The sequence below is a fragment of the Eleutherodactylus coqui genome, chromosome 1 (assembly GCF_035609145.1).
Source record: "Eleutherodactylus coqui strain aEleCoq1 chromosome 1, aEleCoq1.hap1, whole genome shotgun sequence".
NCBI classification, from domain to species: Eukaryota; Metazoa; Chordata; class Amphibia; order Anura; family Eleutherodactylidae; genus Eleutherodactylus; species Eleutherodactylus coqui.
The window spans coordinates 50,572,222-50,593,191 of record NC_089837.1 but is presented as its reverse complement, the minus strand read 5'-3'; the positions used below and the strand labels follow the sequence as shown (position 1 = coordinate 50,593,191).

The 20,970-nt window shown below is 49.1% G+C and overlaps 1 protein-coding gene across 4 annotated transcripts in view; it reads right to left on the bottom strand.

Moving 5' to 3' along the window:
- Window positions 1–3,551: 3,551 nt before the first annotated feature.
- Window positions 3,552–20,970, bottom strand: part of LOC136620743 (cytochrome P450 2C5-like) — a 74,033-nt gene continuing 56,614 nt past the window's right edge. For all 4 annotated transcript variants that reach the window (XM_066595711.1, XM_066595720.1, XM_066595701.1 and 1 more), the window contains 4 exons: window positions 15,290–15,431; window positions 13,961–14,145; window positions 10,662–10,803; window positions 3,552–4,105 (listed from right to left, as the gene is read on the bottom strand). In XM_066595711.1, coding sequence (XP_066451808.1) covers window positions 3,921–4,105; window positions 10,662–10,803; window positions 13,961–14,145; window positions 15,290–15,431 — 654 coding nt within the window. In that variant the 3' untranslated portion in view covers window positions 3,552–3,920. The remainder of the gene's footprint in view (window positions 4,106–10,661; window positions 10,804–13,960; window positions 14,146–15,289; window positions 15,432–20,970) is intronic.

Sequence of the window (20,970 nt, the reverse complement as noted above, 5' to 3'; positions counted from 1 at the left end):
CATAGGAGTCCGCTGTAGTCCCGCAATTGCTGATGGTTTGTGCAGAGGCCTATGTCCTGGGTGCAGTGAAAGTCTGCTTCCTGCCTAGGATTGCTGAAGCTGTGGGCCGAGGCCTATGTCATGGGCGCGGTGCAAGTCTGCCATGTTTGACCGCTCAGATAAATTTTTTGTTCATGTCTTCTGTTTCCTAGGACCCACGTATGCTGTTGGTGCAAACTTAGTTCCCATCGCGGTGTTTGACCTGTCTGGCACAAAGACACCGACTGACTTGGGTAAGGGGCAGAGCGCAGATGGCTTTCCCCTTGCAGTGTCGATTGAGCTATGCGACACCTTGACAGAATGAATACTGTGTGGCACATGGATTCCCCATTGCTATGCCCAGACGGAGGTGGCACAGGATTGGATTTCTGATTGCTTCTGTACAGCATTGTGGGCTATCGCCCCACCCCTTTTAAAGAGGGTCGCTGCCTGGCCCTGCCAACCCTCTGCAGTGTGTGCCTCCGGTTCCTCCTCATGGCAGACGCACTTATAAATAGACATGAGGGTGGTGTGGCTATGAGGCCAGCGTGTGGCATGAGGGCAGCTGATGGCTGCGCAGGGACACTTTTGTGTGCGCTGTGGACATTGAGTCGTGCGGGGGGGTTGGGCAGCATGTAACCCAGGAGAAGAGGCGGTGGTGTGTCCCGCAGGCAGTGCTTGTGCTTAGAGGTAGTGTGGTGCTTAGCTAAGGTGTGGCTTACTAAGGAGGGTTTGTCCGAAGTAAAAAATGTTGGGGTGGGGGCACTCTTGACGCTATTGTGGCTTAATAGTGGGACCTGGGAACCTGAGATACAGCCCAGCATGTTGCCCCTCGCCTGCCCTATCCGTTTCTGTGTCGTTTCCATCACTTTCTTGGGTTTTCCAGATTTTCACCAATGAAAACCTTAGCGGAGCATGGGTGATATACAAAAATGCTCGAGTCGTCCATTGACTTCAATGGGATTCGTTACTCGAAACGAACCCTCGAGCATCGCGGAAAGTTCGACTCGAGCAACGAGCACCCGAGCATTTTGGTGCTCACTCATCTCTAATTAACACCATCAGGGGCAGGTGGGAGTATAGTAAAGCACTGTAAGTGCATAGCATATAATAGGGAGCAGGCAGCATCACAGTACAGCAGCGTATAATACAAGGGTATTGATCGGCGCTGTCAGGGGGGTCTGTGGGGGTACCAGTAAAATTATTGAAGCTCAAACTTAATCACATTGCAGAAAAACAGATTGCCACATTGGTGGTTCTATTTTCCTCAGAATAAAACAGCATACTCACTATAGAGACAATTTTGCCTCTCAGTAGAGGATTCTAGAGACATTAGACATAGGCCCTTTCATTGAAAAGGTCCTTCAACACATTGAAAGGTGTCCAACGGTCCTTCTTAGGGCTACATCTGACAGTGTGCATTATAGTTGTGGCTGGCTGGGAGTAGTAGTGCATCAATTTTTGTATTACGCATGTAGGCCTGTTTCCAGCCTTTCAGTAATAGCGTTCTCAGCCTGCAGTGCCAGACAATCAGCTCTCACAGCGAAACTGCACTCTAACATTTCCTAGCCTACTGCAATCTAGATCAGTTATATCATTCTGTGTCTGCAGTGCATTAGACAGAGGTCTCACCGCTAAACAGTACTGTAATATTACCTGGGCCACTGCAAAGTATTTCAGCTCTGCTGCTGTGCAGAGCATCTCACAATACCCTTTCCTTGGTGGTGTTGAGATAGCCGCAGTTACAGCACTATCCAAAGCAGCCCCTCATGCCAAGCCACCCTGCAGAGGCCTAGGTGTTCAAAGGTGTGAATGTTTTTCAGTGAGAGCGCGGACGACCGATGAACAGTGGTGTGCAACCTGTGTCGCGCCACGATCAGCCGGAGAGCCACCACTACCAGCCTCACCACCACCAGCATGCACACCACTGCCTCTTCCCCTGTGCCACAACCTGCCACACAGCTCTAATCCCCCTCCCAGGCTAGTGACAACTGCTGTATTGTACATTATGGGCTCAGACTTTACTGAAAGTGCATTGTATACTGTAGAGGAAGCATGGCAAAGTATAGCTGATTATTACGAGGGCAGTGATCAACACAATCAGGGGCAGGTGGGAGTATAGTAAAGCACTGTAAGTGCAGAGCAAAATATAAGGAGCAAGCAGCATCACAGTACAGCAGCGTATAATACAAGGTTACTGATTGGTACTGTCAGGGGCCTGTGGGGGTCCCAGTAAAATTATAGAAGCTCTAACTCAATCACACTGCAGGAAAACAGATTGCCACATTGGTGGTTCTATTTTCCTCAGAATAAAACAGCATACTCACTATAGCGACAATTTTGCTTCTCAGTATAAGATTTTTGAGAAGCTTTAGCCATAGGTCCATTCATTGAAAAGGTTCAGCACACTGAGAGGTGTGCCTTTCTCTATCAACACTGAAGCATACGAGTTCCCTTCCTTCAATTTTGTTCTTTGCTTTTGTTTTATCATTTCCCAAACCCCTCCTTTTTTTCAATTTCTGGATCTATAGCCACACCACAGTATGTCCTAACATTACTGAAGAAGAGGCCTGTTGCCTCAGAACACATTTTTTTGGCTGCTTTACACCATTAAAACCAGCGTTCTATACTAGAAGGTGATGCCATAGATCACTTTTTCTCAGTTGCTATTCCTTGCCTTTGCATGCCTACATTCACCTGGTTGGACAGCATCTCTAGACTGTTCCATAACATTATCACATCACCTCTTTCCGGCTCTGTGTTAGCCTTACTAGCCCTTAGGCACCATTTTCGGGTTACTCAATCAATTTTTGCCTTTCCACCTTCCTCTCCTCATAAGACTATACAACATCCTTGGAAGCATCTATCTGTTTTATGTTACAGGCTTCTGAGCATGCGATGTCTGAATTTGAAGATATCCGCTTCTTCCTGTGTAAAGAAAATTCAGTGCAATGCTAGGCGAGGTTTCCCTAAAGTGTTACAAGGCGTTTTCAACATAAAAATTTTCAGAAAAAAAAAATATGCGCCTAACTTTTTTTTGTATGTATTTATCAAGCCTTATAGTCAGCTTGCAGTATCTCCTACATTCAAATTTCTGAGTAGGGGTGGTGGTGTGGGGGTCATTTTTGGCTGGTCTTTATCATCTCCTCTTCGAGAGGTTGTGTAGCATAACTACACAGCTATCTCATCTTCTCTGATTAGCTGCTACTCCCATTCCTCCTCATAACTGATAACAACAAAAATTTCATCCAAAATAAATTATAGCCCTCTGTAATTGTAGCTTTCTCGGCTCTTTTGCCTCCTGATCTCCTCCACTATTTCCCGGTGTAGTCATATTTCTCTCTCTAATATCTCAGTGGAAAGGCAGTAATGGCAAGTTCACAGCAGGAAAGGCAAGGTGAGAGGTTGTGTCAGTTTACTGTCACTGACAAAATCCGCTTTTATTTCAGTCCTCTAGTCTGCAGTGATTTGGAAAGTAATACAGGAATAGAAAAAAAAAAAAAAATAAAATCTGAAATTGTTAATGAAAAACAAACAATTACAAAAAGTCTTTATTACCAAAAGTACATTGATGTAAAAACAAGTGTGTACATAGCATTCATAAACACTCCACCACAACTTTAATTTTGGCCAAAACATGGAAGTAGGCAGCTCCCTAATTATGTGTGCAAATTGTCACTTTGCAGAAGAGTTGTGTATAGGAAGACATGTGTTGGTCAAAGAGGTCATCGCTCTGCATTATATCTGCTATGTGAACCTTGAAGTTCATGGATTGCTCAGTAAACTATACATATCAAGCAAAGAAGATTTGTGTCTTATTGACCAGTTTTTACAGATTGGAAACACAACCAAAAGAGAGAGCAGTACATGGGACAACCACCAGGAATTCAAAAATCGCCATGCTATTCATTATTACGAAAAATTGCACAGATCTCATGTTTGTGTGGGGCAGAAACATAACCAACAGCAGCATTGAGATCCAGCTTTGCCCCTGGAGGAACCTTAAAGGTGAAATTCTGTAGCAGCTTTGTAAAGAAGAGGAAAAGCTCCATTTTAGCCAAGTTTGCTCCAGCGCAACTTCTCTTCCCTAGAGCAAGAACATATAAGATTATTAGTCCATGAGTGAGTCTGATAGCAGACAGTCCCTCTAAATGGTTGAGGTGTTCACCCTCTTTACTTTAGTGTTACTTACTAGAGATGAGCGAACGTACTCGTCTGAGCTTGATACTCGTTCGAGTATTAGCGTGTTCGAGATGCTCGTTACTCAAGACGAACACCACGCGATGTTCGAGTTACTTTCACTTTCATCTCTGAGACGTTAGCGCGCTTTTCTGGCCAATAGAAATACAGGGAAGGCATTACAACTTCCCCCTGCGACGTTCAAGCCCTATACCACCCCCCTGCAGTGACTGGCTGGCGAGATCAGGTGTCACTCGAGTATTTAAATCGGCCCTCCCGCGGCTCGCCACAGATGCATTCTGACATAGATCAGGGAAAGTGCTGCTGATGCTGGAGCTGCTATAGGGAGAGTGTTAGGAGTTATTTTAGGCTTCAAGAACCCCAACGGTCCTTCTTAGGGCCACATCTGACCGTGTGCAGTACTGTTGAGGCTGCTTTTAGCAGTGTTGCACATTTTTTTTTTTTGTATATCGGCCGTGCAGAGCATTGCGTCCTCAGTCTGCAGTCATTGTACATAGTATAGGGCCAGTACTGGTGAGGCAGGGACAGTGGGAAAGGTGAAAGATATACTGTCTATATAGGCAGTGGGCTTTTTCAAACAAATTTGGGGAAAAAAAATATATTTGGGCTGCCTGTGACCGTCCTCAGTGTACTGCATGTCTGCTGGGGTAGTAGTCCTAATTAATACGCAGCTAAGTGTTACAGCAGGCTTGCGCAAAAGTGTTTCCTGGCTCTGCGTTGCCCGTTACATCACCGCCGTCATCCCGTCCACAGTGAAACAGTATACATATATACGCTGCCTACAGTATCTGTCTGCTGTCTCAGCTCAGCCTTTCAAAAAATAGAAGCAAAATGCTTAAGGCCTACTAGTGGCGTTTGGCCACTTGACTGCTTCTGCGCTGTGAATTCCACTATCTCAGTCATACGCACCTACGTCTCACTACAGGCGTGCGCAAAAGTGTTTACTGGCTCTGCGGTGCCCGTAACATCACCGTCGTCATCCTGTCCAGATTGAAACAGTATACATATATACGCTGCCTACAGTATCTGTCTACTGTCTCAGCTCTGCCGTTCAAAAAATAGAAGCAGAATACTTAAGGCCTACTAGTGGCATCTGACCAATTGACTGCTTCTGCACTGTGAATTCCACTATCTCAGTCATACGCACCTACGTCTCACCACAGGCGTGCGCAAAATTCTTTCCTGGCTCTGCTGTGCGTTCCGTAAGCGAAGTCAGCCTCCAACCACAGGCCAATAAGCGGCACATTTTATTACAGTGTTCTGTTTCTGCTCTACTGGAAATACATCATGCTGACGGGTACGCCTAGAGGACGTGGACGCGGGCGAGGACGCGGAGGCCCAAGTCAGGGTGTGGGCACAGACAGAGCTCCTGATCCAGGTGTTTCGCAGCCGACTGCTGTGGGATTACGAGAGAGGCATGTTTCTGGCGTCCCCATATTAATCTCACAATTAATGGGTCCACGCGGTAGACCTTTATTAGAAAATGAGCAGTGTGAGCAGGTCCTGTCATGAATGGCAGAAAGTGCATCCAGCAATCTATCGACCACCCAGAGTTCTACGCCGTCCACTGCTGCAATTCTGAATCCTCTGGCTGCTGCTCCTCCTTCCTCCCAGCCTCCTCACTCCATGAAAATGACACATTCTGAGGAGCAGGCAGACTCCCAGGAACTGTTCTCGGGCCCCTGCCCAGAATGGGCAGCAATGGTTCCTATCCCACTGGAGGTGTTTGTCATGACCGATGCCCAACCCGTGGAAAGTTCCCGGGGTCCGGGGGATGAGGCTGGGGACTTCCGGCAACTGTCTCAAGAGCTTTCAGTGGGTGAGGAGGACGATGACGATGAGACACAGTTGTCTATCAGTGAGGTAGTAGTAAGGGCAGTAAGTCCGAGGGAGGAGCGCACAGAAGATTCGGAGGAAGAGCAGCTCGACGATGAGGTGACTGACCCCACCTGGTTTGCTAAGCCTACTGAGGACAGGTCTTCAGAGGGGGAGGCAAGTGCAGCAGCAGGGCAGGTTGGAAGAGGCAGTGCGGGGCCAGGGGTAGAGGCAGGGCCAGACCGAATAATCCACCAACTGTTTCCCAAAGCGCCCCCTCGCGCCATGCCACCCTGCAGAGGCCGAGGTGCTCAAAGGTCTGGCAGTTTTTTACTGAGAGTGCAGACGACCGACGAACAGTGGTGTGCAACCTTTGTCGCGCCAAGATCAGCCGGGGAGCCACCACCACCAGCATGCGCAGACATATGATGGCCAAGCACCCCACAAGGTGGGACGAAGGCCGTTCAGCGCCTCCGGTTTGCACCACTGCCTCTCCCCCTGTGCCCCAACCTGCCACTGAGATCCAACACCCCTCTCAGGACACAGGCACTACCGTCTCCTGGCCTGCACCCACACCCTCACCTCCGCTGTCCTCGGCCCCATCCACCAATTTCTCTCAGCACACCGTCCAGCCGTCGCTAGCACAAGTGTTTGAGCACAAGCGCAAGTACTCCGCCACGCACCCGCACGCTCAAACGTTAAACGTGCACATAGCCAAATTGATCAGCCTGGAGATGCTGCCGTATAGGCTTGTGGAAACGGAGGCTTTCAAAAGCATGATGGTGGCGGCGGCCCCGCGCCACTCGGTTCCCAGTCGCCACTACTTTTCCCGATGTGCCGTCCCAGCCCTGCACGACCACGTCTCCCGCAACATTGTACGCGCCCTCACCAACGCGGTTACTGCCAAGGTCCACTTAACAACGGACACGTGGACAAGCACAGGCGGGCAGGACCACTATATCTCCCTGACGGCACATTGGGTGAATTTAGTGGAGGCTGGGACAGAGTCAGAGCCTGGGACCGCTCACGTCCTACCCACCCCCAGAATTGCGGGCCCCAGATCGGTGGTGGTATCTGCGGCGGTGTATGGCACCTCCACTAAACCACCCTCCTCCTCCTACGCAACCTCTGTCTCTCAGCAGCAGCACGTCGCCAGCAGTCGGTGTCGCACGCCGTGGCATCACAGCGGTGGGCAAGCGTCAGCAGGCCGTGCTGAAACTACTCAGCTTAGGAGAGAAGAGGCACACGGCGCACGAACTGCTGCAGGGTCTGACAGAGCAGACCGACCGCTGGCTTGCGCCGCTGAGCCCCCAACTGGGCATGGTCATGTGTGACAACGGCCGTAACCTGTTGGCGGCTCTGCAGCTCGGCAGCCTCACGCATGTGCCATGCCTGGCCCACGTCTTTAATTTGGTGGTTCAGCGCTTTCTGAAAAGCTACCCATGCTTGTCAGACCTGCTCGGAAAGGTGCGCCGGCTCAGCACACATTTCCGCAAGTCCCACACGGACACTGCCACCCTACGGACCCTGCAACATCGGTTTAATCTGCCAGTGCACCGACTGCTGTGCGACGTGCCCACATGGTGGAACTCTACGCTCCACATGTTGGCCAGGCTCTATGAGCAGCGTAGAGCTATAGTGGAATACCAACTCCAACATGGGCGGCGTAGTGGGAGTCAGCCTCCTCAATTCTTTACAGAAGAGTGGGCCTGGTTGGCAGACATCTGCCAGGTCCTTGGAAACTTTGAGGAGTCTACACAGATGGTGAGCGGCAATGCTGCAATCATTAGCGTCACCATTCCTCTGCTATGCCTCTTGAGAAGTTCACTGCAAAGCATAAAGGCTGACGCTTTGCGCTCGGAAACAGAGCCGGGGGAAGACAGTATGTTGCTGGATAGTCAGAGCACCCTCATGTCTATATCTCAGCAAGTTGAAGAGGAGGAGGAGGAGCATGAGGATTAGGGGGAAGAGACAGCTTGGCCTACTGCTGAGGGTACCCATGCTGCTTGCCTGTCATCCTTTCAGCGTGTATGGCCTGAGGAGGAGGAGGAGGATCCTGAAAGTGATCTTCCTAGTGATGACAGCCATGTGTTGCGTACAGGTACCCTGGCACACATGGCTGACTTCATGTTAGGATGCCTTTCTCGTGACCCTCGCGTTACACGCATTCTGGCCACTACGGATTACTGGGTGTACACACTGCTCGACCCACGATATAAGGAGAACCTTTCTGGCAGAAGGCGCAGTTCTGAAGGCCAGGTAGCAGGGGAGACGCGGAGATCAGGCAGCATGTACAGCACAGGCAGGGGAACACTCTCTAAGGCCTTTGACAGCTTTCTGGCTCCCCAGCAAGACTGTGTCACCGCTCCCCAGTCAAGGCTGATTCGGCGGGAGCACTGTAAAAGGATGGTGAGGGAGTACGTAGGCGATCGCACGACCGTCCTCCGTGACGCTTCTGCCCCCTACAACTACTTGGTGTCGAAGCTGGACACGTGGCCTGAACTCGCGCTGTATGCCCTGGAGGTGCTTGCTTGTCCTGCGGCTAGCGTCTTGGCAGAGAGGGTGTTTAGTGCGGCTGGGGGAATCATCACGGATAAGCGTACCCGCCTGTCAACCGACAGTGCCGACAGGCTTACACTCATAAAGATGAACAAAGCCTGGATTTCCCCAGACTTCTCTTCTCCACCAGCGGACAGCAGCGGTACCTAAACAATACGTAGGCTGCACCCTCGGATGGAAGAATCGTTCTCTATCACCATAAAAAACGGGGACCTTTTAGCTTCATCAATCTGTGTATAATATTCATCCTCCTCCTCCTGCTCCTCCTCCTGAAACCTCACGTAATCACGCCGAACGGGCAATTTTTCTTAGGCCCACAAGGCTCAGTCATATAATTTTTGTAAACAATTTTTATACGTTTCAATGCTCATTAAAGCGTTGAAACTTGCACCTGAACCAATTTTTATTTTAACTGGGCTGCCTCCAGGCCTAGTTACAAATTAAGCCACATTAACCAAAGCGATTAATAGGTTTCAGCTGCCCTCTTGGTTGGGCATGGGCAATTTTTCTGAGGTACATTAGTACTGTTGGTACACCAATTTTTTGGGGCCCTCGCCTACAGTGTAATCCTATTAATTTTTAGCCCACCTGCATTAAACATGACATTACCTCAGTTGTGCTGGGCACTGCAATGGGATATATTTATGTACCTCCGGTGGGTTCCAGGGAGCCACCCATGCTGTCGGTCCACACGGAGTTGTAACTGCATGTGTCCACTTCTAAAGAACCCCAGTCTAACTGGGGCATGCAGTGTGGGCCGAAGCCCACCTGCATTAAACCTGACGTTAGCTTTGCTGTCCAGGGCACTGCAATGGGATATATTGATGTACCGCCGGTGGCTTCCTGGGACCCACCCATGCTGTCGGTCCACACGGAGTTGTAACTGCATGTGTCCACTTCTAAAGAACCCCAGTCTGACTGGGGCATGTAGTGTGGGCCGAAGCCCACCTGCATTAAACATGACATTATCTCAGCTGTGCTGGGCAATGCAATGGGATATATTTATGTACCGCCGGTGGGTTCCAGGGAGCCACCCATGCTGTGGATCCACACGGACTTCACAATAGGGAGTTGTACCTGCCTGTGTCTATGAATTAAAAACCCCGGTCAGGTTGGGGCATGCAGTGTGGGCCGAAGCCCACCTGCGTTTAATCTGACGTTAGCTCTGCTGACCAGGTCACTGCAATGGGATACATTGATGTACAGCCGGTGGGTTCCAGGGAGCCACCCATGCTGTGGGTGCACACGGAATTCCCATTGCGGAGTTGTACCTGCCTGTGACTATTTATAAAAAACCGCGGTCTGACTGGGGCATGCAGACACCTTGACTGAATGAATAGTGTGTGGCACATAGGTTCCCCATTGCTATGCCCACGTGTGCAGCTCCTGATGGCGGTGGCACAGGATTTTATTTCTCATTGCTTCTGTACAGCATTGTGGGCTATCGCCCCGCCCCTTTTAAAGAGGGTCGCTGCCTGGCCGTGCCAACGCTCTGCAGTGTGTGCCTGCGGTTCCTCCTCATGGCAGACGCACTTATAAATAGAAATGAGTGTGGTGTGGCATGAGGGCAGCTGAAGGCTGCGCAGGGACAATTTATTGTGCGCTGTGGACACTGGGTCGTGCGGGGGGGTTGGGCAGCATGTAACCCAGGAGAAGTGGCAGCGGAGTGTCCAGCAGGCAGTGATTGTGCTTTGTTGGAGGTAGTTTGGTGCTTAGCTAAGGTATGCATTGCTAATGAGGGCTTTTCAGAAGTAAAAATTGTTGGGAGGGGGGGGCACTCTTGCTGCTATTGTGGCTTAATAGTGGGACCTGGAAACTTGAGATGAGCCCAACATGTAGCCCCTCGCCTGCCCTATCCGTTGCTGTGTCGTTCCCATCACTTTCTTGAATTGCCCAGATTTTCACAAATAGAAACCTTAGCGAGCATCGGCGAAATACAAAAATGCTCGAGTCGCCCATTGACTTCAATGGGGTTCGCTATTCGAAACGAACCCTCGAGCATCGCAAAATTTTCGTCCCGAGTAACGAGCACCCGAGCATTTTGGTGCTCGCTCATCTCTATTACTTACCAACAGAAAATGGTATAAAGGCCTGAATTTTGACAAAGTTTCCATCGGCATCCAGAAAGTGTTGAGGGTAAAACTCGTCAGGTTTCTTGAAGTACTTGGCATCTCGTAGGACAGATGTCAGCGATGGAATTATGTAAGTCCCCTGAAAAGATTAAGGAATGATTCTATCGATAGCCAAAACAAAAATGAAAGGAAATAATACACTCTTAATGCAGCTTCTCAGGCCCATGATATATATTTAGTGTGTCTAGGGGAGTAGGGAAGAATACTAGTCTACGTTTGTGCATTTACACTTAGACCTCTCTCACACAGGTTTTTTTTTTTTTTTTTTTACAGTGTTTAGCGCTGCCTTTTCAGTGCTGCATCCTGTACAAGGCTCCTATTCCTTTCAATTGGGCTGTTCACACAAGCGCCAAATTGCAGCAACTTCAACACTGTGCTTTGATAGCGATGCATGTCCTATCTTTAGCCATTTTCAGCTCTGTGTCACTCATTGAAATGAATGGGCATCGTTAGCAGTGCTGCTAAAGACATGACACAACTTAGTGCCACATTTTGGGCAGCGCTAGCAAAAAAAAAAAAGTTATACTCACCTAGCTGCCACTGTCTCGGTCCCTGGCGCTGCTCTCCGGGGCTCCAGGCACTTGTCAGAGGATCTTTTGCAAGTGACAGGGTTTGAAGACCCCACCTCCAGCAAGATATTGCTCCAATTGGCAGATCCAGTACCAATCACAGCCAGCACTGGATGTACCAGTCACAGCCATTCAATCAGAACAATCTCTTGCTGGAGGCGTGGTTTTGAAACCGCATTACCAGCTAGAGATGCTCTGCAGGCACAGACAAGTGCCTGTAAGCCGCAGGAATGGCGGCTGGCACCTACTAGGTGAGTATTTAATTTTTTTTCAGCCTCTCTGGCTGCGTTATCAGCTGTGCTGAAAACTCAGTCAAAACGCTTGCATAATGCATGCCAGCATTGAAAAACGCTGCATTTACTGCAAATGCCTCTGTGAGGGAGGCCTTACAGATGTCAATCCTTAATGTAAAGAGTTTAGTTAAGGAGTTCCATATCTCCCAAACACTCAACAGGCTGTAATTCACATCACCACCACTGGAGTGGAAGGGTGTTAAAATTATAAATCATGTCAAGCCAAGAAGAAAAAAAAAAGTTTAAAAATAGAATAAGGTCTCTCTCTTGCTGTATCCCTCTCTCTTGCTGTAGTTGAAAAAGGGGCACCTTGTTGCAAATCTAGTAAGTCGATGGTTTTCTATCAATGGGAATCTGTTAGCAGTTTAGTGTGGTGAAAACTGCCAACACCACTAAATAGATAAGCGTTAATTTGATTCCTCTGGACCTACTATATGTTTCTGAACATACTGCTAGAAAACTAAGAAAAAATATTTTTTTTAAAACACAAACCATATGGTAATTAGTAGAGTAACTGCATTCTTGCCAGAGCGTGCTTGGGAGGGGGGGGGGGGGGGTCTCTCTCTTACTCTAATAAGACCTTTTCTCTCTACAAACTCTTCATAACCCACCCTCTCTGATCTTGAGTGAAAGCTTCAGTGGGCTGAATATAAAATTATGATTTTAGTAGCATGTACTGAAGTGAGAACTTAAAGTATATACAGCTCCCACTTTAGGTTTTAGCCAATGCCTAGTTTGCAGTTCTTGGCTTAAACACCAGACCAAGCTTGTGTTTCTAGCTGTGATTTAGCCTGAGTCAGAGCCTTTACCAGCAAGGCATTTCTAAAGCAGAAACCTGACTTCTAGGTTTCAAACCCTCTTTCGCTCTACTCTACTCTAGCAGTTTCCAACTGCTTAAGTTTCATTCCCACGTGTGTATATCGGCTGATATTTTCACAGCCGGACGATATACACTACCATCTGGGGCGTAAAAGCTTGTGAATGGGTGCGCAAATGTAATGTTTGTGTGCCTGCTCACACTGCATGGGCCCCGGCGCATATACGATGAGGCTACCAAGCCGTTGAGCCTTCCTCTTCCCTCCCACTTGCCGGATCACCTCTTCTCTCCTTCCCTCCATCTGATTCCAATAGGAGGGGGTGGGGCTAAGTGCCACCCCATCCCACCTCCTCCAATTGCTGGCTGTGAACAAGCGCCAGGGACAGGGCGGGAGCTTTGCTCAAGGGAAAAAGGCCTCAGGGCGTAGTATGAGGCAGGAGAATGACAGATCTATCAAACAAGAGCAGAGTGGAAGGGTTTGGAAAGGATTTCAAAGTCAGAAGCCAGGAAAATTATATGGGTCATGAACACTCAGTTGTTAGTATATGCCATGTGAGTGATCAGAAATTGAGGGAGATTTATTAAGAGCTGTCGGAGTAAGATGTGTTTATTTAATTATGCGCATCTTAATAAATTGCCTGTGTGTGAGAAAATATATAATAAGTTTGCTCATCTGATGGTAGTGCTTACCACCCGATTAACTATGACAACTTTTTAAAGCGTGGCAAGAATTTGGCAAAATCCTTGATAAATGGAGTTGTGTTTCAAGGCTCTGTAATAGCTTGAACATTGACAATGATTGGTGTTGCTGTTCATTTCCTGGATGATTGCACACAAGCTGTTGGTGCAGCTATATGTCTGTATACAGTTCTTTGTGTATCTTTTACTAGTTTATATTGTGTCTTTGTGTTCCTAGTTCCCTGTGTGCTTTGCTGCTGGATTCTGTTTGTCTTTCTGTTCCCTGTATCTGTGATCTCTGCGCAGGATGGGCTCCAGTTTCCATCTTACATCCACTCCTGCATATCTGCGTGTCTTGGTATCATATCTACACGATTACATGGTTTCTCTTGCTGAGATAATCACATTTTGGTACATCTTACTCTGGATTCCCATCTCCACCAGGTAGGTAGGGAGGTCTAGGAGTCAGGGCTAGGAAAGGCAGCCTGGATCTTTCCCCCACCAGGAGTATCTCTAGGATAGGGTTATCTAGTCCATCTGAGGTCAGAGTAAGGCCCATTTGCATTCTGTGTACCAAGTACCCGCATTTGCTCAGTCTTCACCCGGGTGTTAGCTGACTATTCTGCCAGGGGGTTCCACTCGGCAGGAAGGCAGTGGATCCACAAACACTACGTAAAAATCGGGAGTATGATTTGGTCTAGATTTACCTGCATTCTGTGTCCTTATTTATTTCTTAAACCCTTATTTTTGTATTTCTTCAACTTGGCAGAATAGCCAAAACTTTCCATTTTTCAAAACGTTTCAATAGGTCATAAGACAACAGAAGTACAAATTTCCAGAAATCAAGACAATGCCAGTTTTTTTTTTTTACAAGCTTACTTTTGGTAGGAAGCAGCCCTTCAAGATGACATCTTGAGTAGTTGAACGTGGCAGATTGTTTGGCACAATATCAGTGAACCTCTGAATCTCATGGATAACGGCGTCTGTGTACGGCATTTGTTGCCGATGTGCCATCTGAGGCTCAGCCAAACCAATGACTTTTTCAATTTCTTTCTGAACAGTTTCTGTGAATGAAGTAAAAATTATCCTTAAAGGGGTTGTCTCGCGAAAGCAAGTGGGGTTAAGTATTTCTGTATGGCCATATTAATGCACTTTGTAATATACATCGTCCATTAAATATGAGCCATACAGAAGTTATTCACTTACCTGCTCCGTTGCTGGCGTCCCCGTCTCCATGGCTCCGTCTAATTTCGGTGTCTTCTTGCTTTTTTAGACGCGCTTGCGCAGATGGATCTTCTCCCTTCGGCTCGGCAGCAGCGGCGTTTTGGCTCCGCCCCTTTGTACGCATCATCGTGTAGCTCCGCCCCCGCCACATGTGCCGATTCCAGCCAATCAGGAGGCTGGAATCGGCACATGTGATGGGGCGGAGCTACGTGATGACGCGTACAAGGGGCGGAGCCAAAACGCAGCTGCTGCCGAGCTTAAGGGAGAAGACCCATCTGCGCAAGCGCGTCTAAAAAAGCAAGAAGACACCGAAATTAGACGGAGCCATGGAGACGGGGACGCCAGCAACGGAGCAGGTAAGTGAATAACTTCTGTATGGCTCATATTTAATGCATGATGTATATTACAAAGTGCATTAATATGGCCACACAGAAGTACTTAACCCCACTTGCTTTCGCGAGACAACCCCTTTAATGTCCATAAATCTTAATTAAATAAATCTCAAATCCTGCTAATAATGTGATATCAGAGACAGTTTATTTTCTGACTACTGCAGTTTCAGAAGTATTCAACCCCTTAATGACAAGTTGTACATAGTAGAGCACCCATCTGCTGTTATGACCTGCTGCAAATGGGACGTAGGGGCGGACCCAAGCTTCTGGCAGTGTTCCTGAAGGTTCAGCCAATTCCTCATGGGTATGGGCCTCCAGTTCACTAATATTCCTGGGACTGCATGCAGTAACTGCCTTGGTCACATCCCACCAAAGATTTGTTTATAAGGTTTAAGTCAGGTGATATTCATAGGTGCTTCAACATCTAGTGGAACCTATGCTATGTCAAATTGGTGTGATTATGAAGACCAAAGGAGGTCCAATATGCTACTACAAATAATGGTCTCATATAGTGACCATTCAGAGTATGTACCTACATCAATATATGATAAATTGTGGTTATATATTCACACAAAAAGTGAAATCTCCTTACTTTGGATTTCCGGGTACTTCATCATTAGTAGAAGGCTCCACCTCAATGTGCTACCAGTGGTTTCCATGCCACCAATGAACAAGTCCCTTACAAGAGATGTTAAATTTTCATCATGGAAATATCGCTCTGGATTTGGTTTCTCCTGCAATGCACAAAATATGGACTATTGGGGCACATTATGGAAACAGTTTAGGGGGTAAAAAAGGAAACTGGATCAAAGTAACTCTCTACCTTAAAAACAAATACCATCATCATGGTAAGGAACTTCTTCCCTATGGGAATTGACTTGCAGTGCTGCAAAACTACTGAGTAGATCGATAGAACAAAGAGTGCTGAAATTAGCGCATGTATCACTGTACTGTACTGCCTGCACCATGGGAGCCATAGGGAACAAGTTCCTTTTACAGAAATACTTCTTCACAAAGAATTAGGGCGCCCACACACTGGCGTTTTTTTTTTCCCTGCGAAATTCGCAGCATTTTTTTTCTGCAGGGGTCTATGGGACTTGTAATGTTAAAATCGTGATCGCGCAAAATCGCAATTTACCGCGATTCGCGGTAAATTGCGATTTTGCGCGATCGCGATTTTAACATTACAAGTCCCATAGACCCCAGGAGAAAAAAAATGCTGCGAATTTCGCAGGGAACAAAAAAACGCCAGTGGGTGGGCGCCCTTAGACTGAGACTGTGTTGGAACCCTGAAGGCTCAGGAGGATCTGGTGGAAACCCATGGGTAGAATCTCACAAGGACTGGAGACAGTACCAAGAAGTAGCCACACCAAGACCCATATAGTGGTACTGTAGAAATTGGTGAAAGCTGCCACTTAAGAGTAATGAATCACCTGTGTTTTTTCTATTAATTAAAACCAGATGGTGAAACATTAATTTATTCTAATCGGTTTTTTTCTACTGTAGATTTTTTATTCTGTTGACTACAGGGACAACAATTTTGCCTGAGATACATTTAACAGCATTTAGAGATGTGCTTTACAGCAGTTATATGAGCCACATACACAATAAACGGGAGGGGACACATTGACTTTAATGGGAAAGTGTTGTGGGCATGCACTGTGATCTGCATGACCTGGAGGTGGGAGAAGATGAGCTGTGACCATCACCTGTTATTAATGGTGGATCCTATGTTATCTATAGGTGTCACCTTTCATTGTAATCCTGCCTGTGAGGATAATGAGATGACTGCTAAGAATAAGTAGTGTCAGAAGTGTCAACTGCAGGATTTTTGTTTTATGATTATTATAGTTTGTGACATTGAAATGTAAGAAGCTTTGGTGAGTTATTTTAAGATTTACTAATATTGTTTACCAGGTAGACAGCGCAAAATCAGACAGGACAGTCTTACAATTTTCCAGATTTATCACAGTGGCTCATTCTGGATGAAGAATCTTGTGCATCTTTAGACTGTCCAGTCTAACATTATAGTACGGATTTAGTTTTAAGCCAGTTTTTGCACTAAAAGCTATTCTGAGGCAGTTTTTTTTCAGTGACATATCATACTTTATGCTAGTGGTGAGTTTTGATTGATAAGTTTAGTATTTATTAGAGATGAGCGAACGTACTCGTCCGGGCTTGATGCTCATTCGAGTATTAGCGTGTTCGGGATGCTCGTTATTCGAAACGAGCACAACGCGATGTTCGAGTTACTTTCACTTTCATCTCTGAGACGTTAGCGCGCTTTTCTGGCCAATAGAAAGACAGGGAAGGCATTACAACTTCCCCCTGCGACGTTCAAACCCTATACCACCCCCCTGCAGTGAGTGGCTGGCGAGATCAGGTGTCACCCGAGTATAAAAATCGGCCCCTCCCGCGGCTCGCCACAGATGCATACTGACATAGCTCAGGGAAAGTGCTGCTGATGCTGGAGCTGCTATAGGGAGAGTGTTAGGAGTGATTTTAGGCTTCAAGAACCCCAACGGTCCTTCTTAGGGCCACATCTGACCGTGTGCAGTACTGTTGAGGCTGCTTTTTGCAGGGTTGCACTTTTTTTAATTTTTTTTTTTTATATCGGCCGTGCAGAGCATTGCGTCCTCAGTCTGCAGTAATTTTACATAGTCTAGGGCCAGTAGTGGTGAGGCAGGGACAGTGAAAAAGGTGAAAGAGATATACTGTCTATATAGGCAGTGGGCTTTTCTAAAAAAATTTGGGAAAAAAAAATCTATTTGGGCTGCCTGTTACCGTCCTCAGTGTACTGCGTCTCTGCTGGGGGTAGTAGTCCTAATTAATACGCAGCCAGCTAAATGTTACAGCAGGCTTGCGCAAAATTCTTTCCTGGCTCTGCTGTGTGTTCCATAAGCGGAGTCAGCCTCCAACCACAGGCCAATAAGCAGCACATTTAATTACAGCGTTCTGTTTCTGCACTACTGCTAATACACCATGCTGAGGGGTAGGGGTAGGCCTAGAGGACGTGGACGCGGGCGAGGACGCGGAGGCCCAAGTCAGGGTGTGGGCACAGGCCGAGCTCCTGATCCAGGTGTATCGCAGCTGACTGCTGCGGGATTAGGAGAGTGGCACATTTCTGGTGTCCCCACATTCATCTCACAATTAATGGGTCCACGCGGTAGACCATTATTAGAAAATGAGCAGTGTGAGCAGGTCCTGTCGTGGATGGCAGAAAGTGCATCCAGCAACCTATCGACCACCCAGACTTCTGCGCCGTCCACTGCTGCAACTCTGAATCCTCTGGCTGCTGCTCCTCCTTCCTCCCAGCCTCCTCACTCCATTACAATGACACATTCTGAGGAGCAGGCAGACTCCCAGGAACTGTTCTCGGGCCCCTGCCCAGAATGGGCAGCAATGGTTCCTCTCCCACCGGAGGAGTTTGTCGTTACCGATGCCCAACCTTTGGAAAGTTCCCGGGGTCCGGGGGATGAGGCTGGGGACTTCGGGCAACTGTCTCAAGAGCTTTCAGTGGGTGAGGAGGACGATGACGATGGGACACAGTTGTCTATCACTCAGGTAGTAGTAATTGGAGTAAGTCCGAGGGAGGAGCGCACAGAGGATTCGGAGGAAGAGCAGCAGGACGATGAGGTGACTGAACCCACCTGGTTTGCTAAGCCTACTGAGGACAGGTCTTCAGAGGGGGAGGCAAGTGCAGCAGCAGGGCAGGTTGGAAGAGCCGGTGCGGTGGCCAGGGGTAGAGGCAGGGCCAGACCGAATAATCCACCAACTGTTTCCCAAAGCGCCCCCTCGCGCCTTGCCACCCTGCAGAGGCTGAGGTGCTCAAAGGTCTGGCAGTTTTTCACTGAGAGTGCAGATGACCGACGAACAGTGGTATGCAACCTTTGTCGCGCCAAGATCAGCCGGGGAGCCACCACCACCAGCCTCACCACCACCAGCATGCACAGACATATGATGGCCAAGCACCCCACAAGGTGGGACGAAGGCTGTTCACCGCCTCCGGTTTGCACCACTGCCTCTCCCCCTGTGCCCCAACCTGCCACTGAGATCCAACACCCCTCTCAGGACACAGGCACTACCGTCTCCTGGCCTGCACCCACACCCTCACCTCCGCTATCCTAGGCCCCATCCAGCAATGTCTCTCAGCGCACCGTCCAGCTGTCGCTAGCGCAAGTGTTGGAGCGCAAGTGCAAGTACGCCGCCACGCACCCGCACGCTCAAGCGTTAAACGTGCACATAGCCAAATTGATCCGCCTGGAGATGCTGCCGTATAGGCTTGTGGAAACGGAGGCTTTCAAAAGCATGATGGCGGCGGCGGCCCCGCGCTACTCGGTTCCCAGTCGCTACTACTTTTCCCGATGTGCCGTCCCAGCCCTGCACGACCACATCTCCCGCAACATTGTACGCGCCCTCACCAACGCGGTTACTGCCAAGGTCCACCTAACAACGGACACGTGGACAAGCACAGGCGGGCAGGGCCACTATATCTCCCTGACGGCACATTGGGTGAATTTAGTGGAGGCTGGGACAGAGTCAGAGCCTGGGACGGCTCACGTCCTACCCACCCCCAGAATTGCGGGCCCCAGCTCGGTGGTGGTATCTGCGGCAGTGTATGCTTCCTCCACTAAACCACACTCCTCCTTCTCCTCCTACGTAACCTCTGTCTCGCAATCAAAACGTGTCAGCAGCAGCAGCACGTCACCAGCAGTCGGTGTCGCGCGGCGTGGCAGCACAGCGGTGGGCAAGCGTCAGCAGGCCGTGCTGAAACTACTCAGCTTAGGAGATAAGAGGCACACGGCCTACGAACTGCTGCAGGGTCTGACAGAGCAGACCGACCGCTGGCTTACGCCGCTGAGCCTCCAACCGGGCATGGTCATGTGTGACAACGGCCGTAACCTGGTGGCAGCTCTGCAGCTCGGCAGCCTCACGTGCGTGCCATGCCTGGCCTACGTCTTTAATTTGGTGGTTCAGCGCTTTCTGAAAAGCTACCCACGCTTGTCAGACCTGCTCGGAAAGGTGCGCCGGCTATGCGCACATTTCCGCAAGTCCCACACGGACGCTGCCACCCTGCGCACCCTGCAACATCGGTTTCATCTGCCAGTGCACCGACTGCTGTGCGACGTGCCCACACGGTGGAACTCTACGCTCCACATGTTGGCCAGGCTCTATGAGCAGCATAGAGCTGTAGTGGAATACCAACTCCAACATGGGTGGCGCAGTGAGAGTCAGCCTCCTCAATTCTTTACAGAAGAGTGGGCCTGGTTGGCAGACATCTGCCAGGTCCTTGGAAGCTTTGAGGAGTCTACCCAGATGGTGAGTGGCGATGCTGCAATCATTAGCGTCACCAATCCTCTGCTATGCCTCTTGAGAAGTTCCCTGCAAAGCATAAAGGCAGACGCTTTGCGCTCGGAAACAGAGCCGGGGGAAGACAGTATGTCGCTGGATAGTCAGAGCACCCTCCTGTCTATATCTCAGCGTGTTCAGGAGGAGGAGGAACATGAGGAGGAGGGGGAAGAGACAGCTTGGCCCACTGCTGAGGGTACCCATGCTGCTTGCCTGTCATCCTTTCAGCGTGTATGGCCTGAGGAGGAGGAGGAGGAGGAGGATGCTGAAAGTGATCTTCCTAGTGAGGACAGCCATGTGTTGCGTTAAGGGACTCTGGCACACATGGCGGACTTCATGTTAGGATGCCTTTCTCGTGACCCTCGCGTTACATGCATTCTGGCCACTACGGATTACTGGGTGTACACATTGCTCGACCCACGGTATAAGGAGAACCTTTCCACTCTGATACCAGAAGAGGAAAGGGGTTCGAGAGTGATGCTATACCACAGGACCCTGGCGGACAAGTTGATGGTAAAATTCCCATCCGACAGCGCTAGTGGCAGAAGGCGCAGTTCCGAGGGCCAGGTAGCAGGGGAGGCACGGAGATCAGGCAGCATGTACAGCACAGGCAGGGGTACACTCTCTAAGGCCTTTGACAGCTTTATGGCTCCCCAGCAAGACTGTGTCACCGCTCCCCAGTCAAGGCTGAGTCAGCGGGAGCACTGTAAAAGGATGGTGAGGGAGTACGTAGCCGATCGCACGACCGTCCTCCATGACGCCTCTGCCCCCTACAACTACTGGTTGTCGAAGCTGGACACGTGGCCTGAACTCGCGCTGTATGCCCTGGAGGTGCTTGCTTGTCCTGCGGCTAGCGTCTTGTCGGAGAGGGTGTTTAGTGCGGCTGGGGGAATCATCACAGATAAGCATACCCGCCTGTCAACC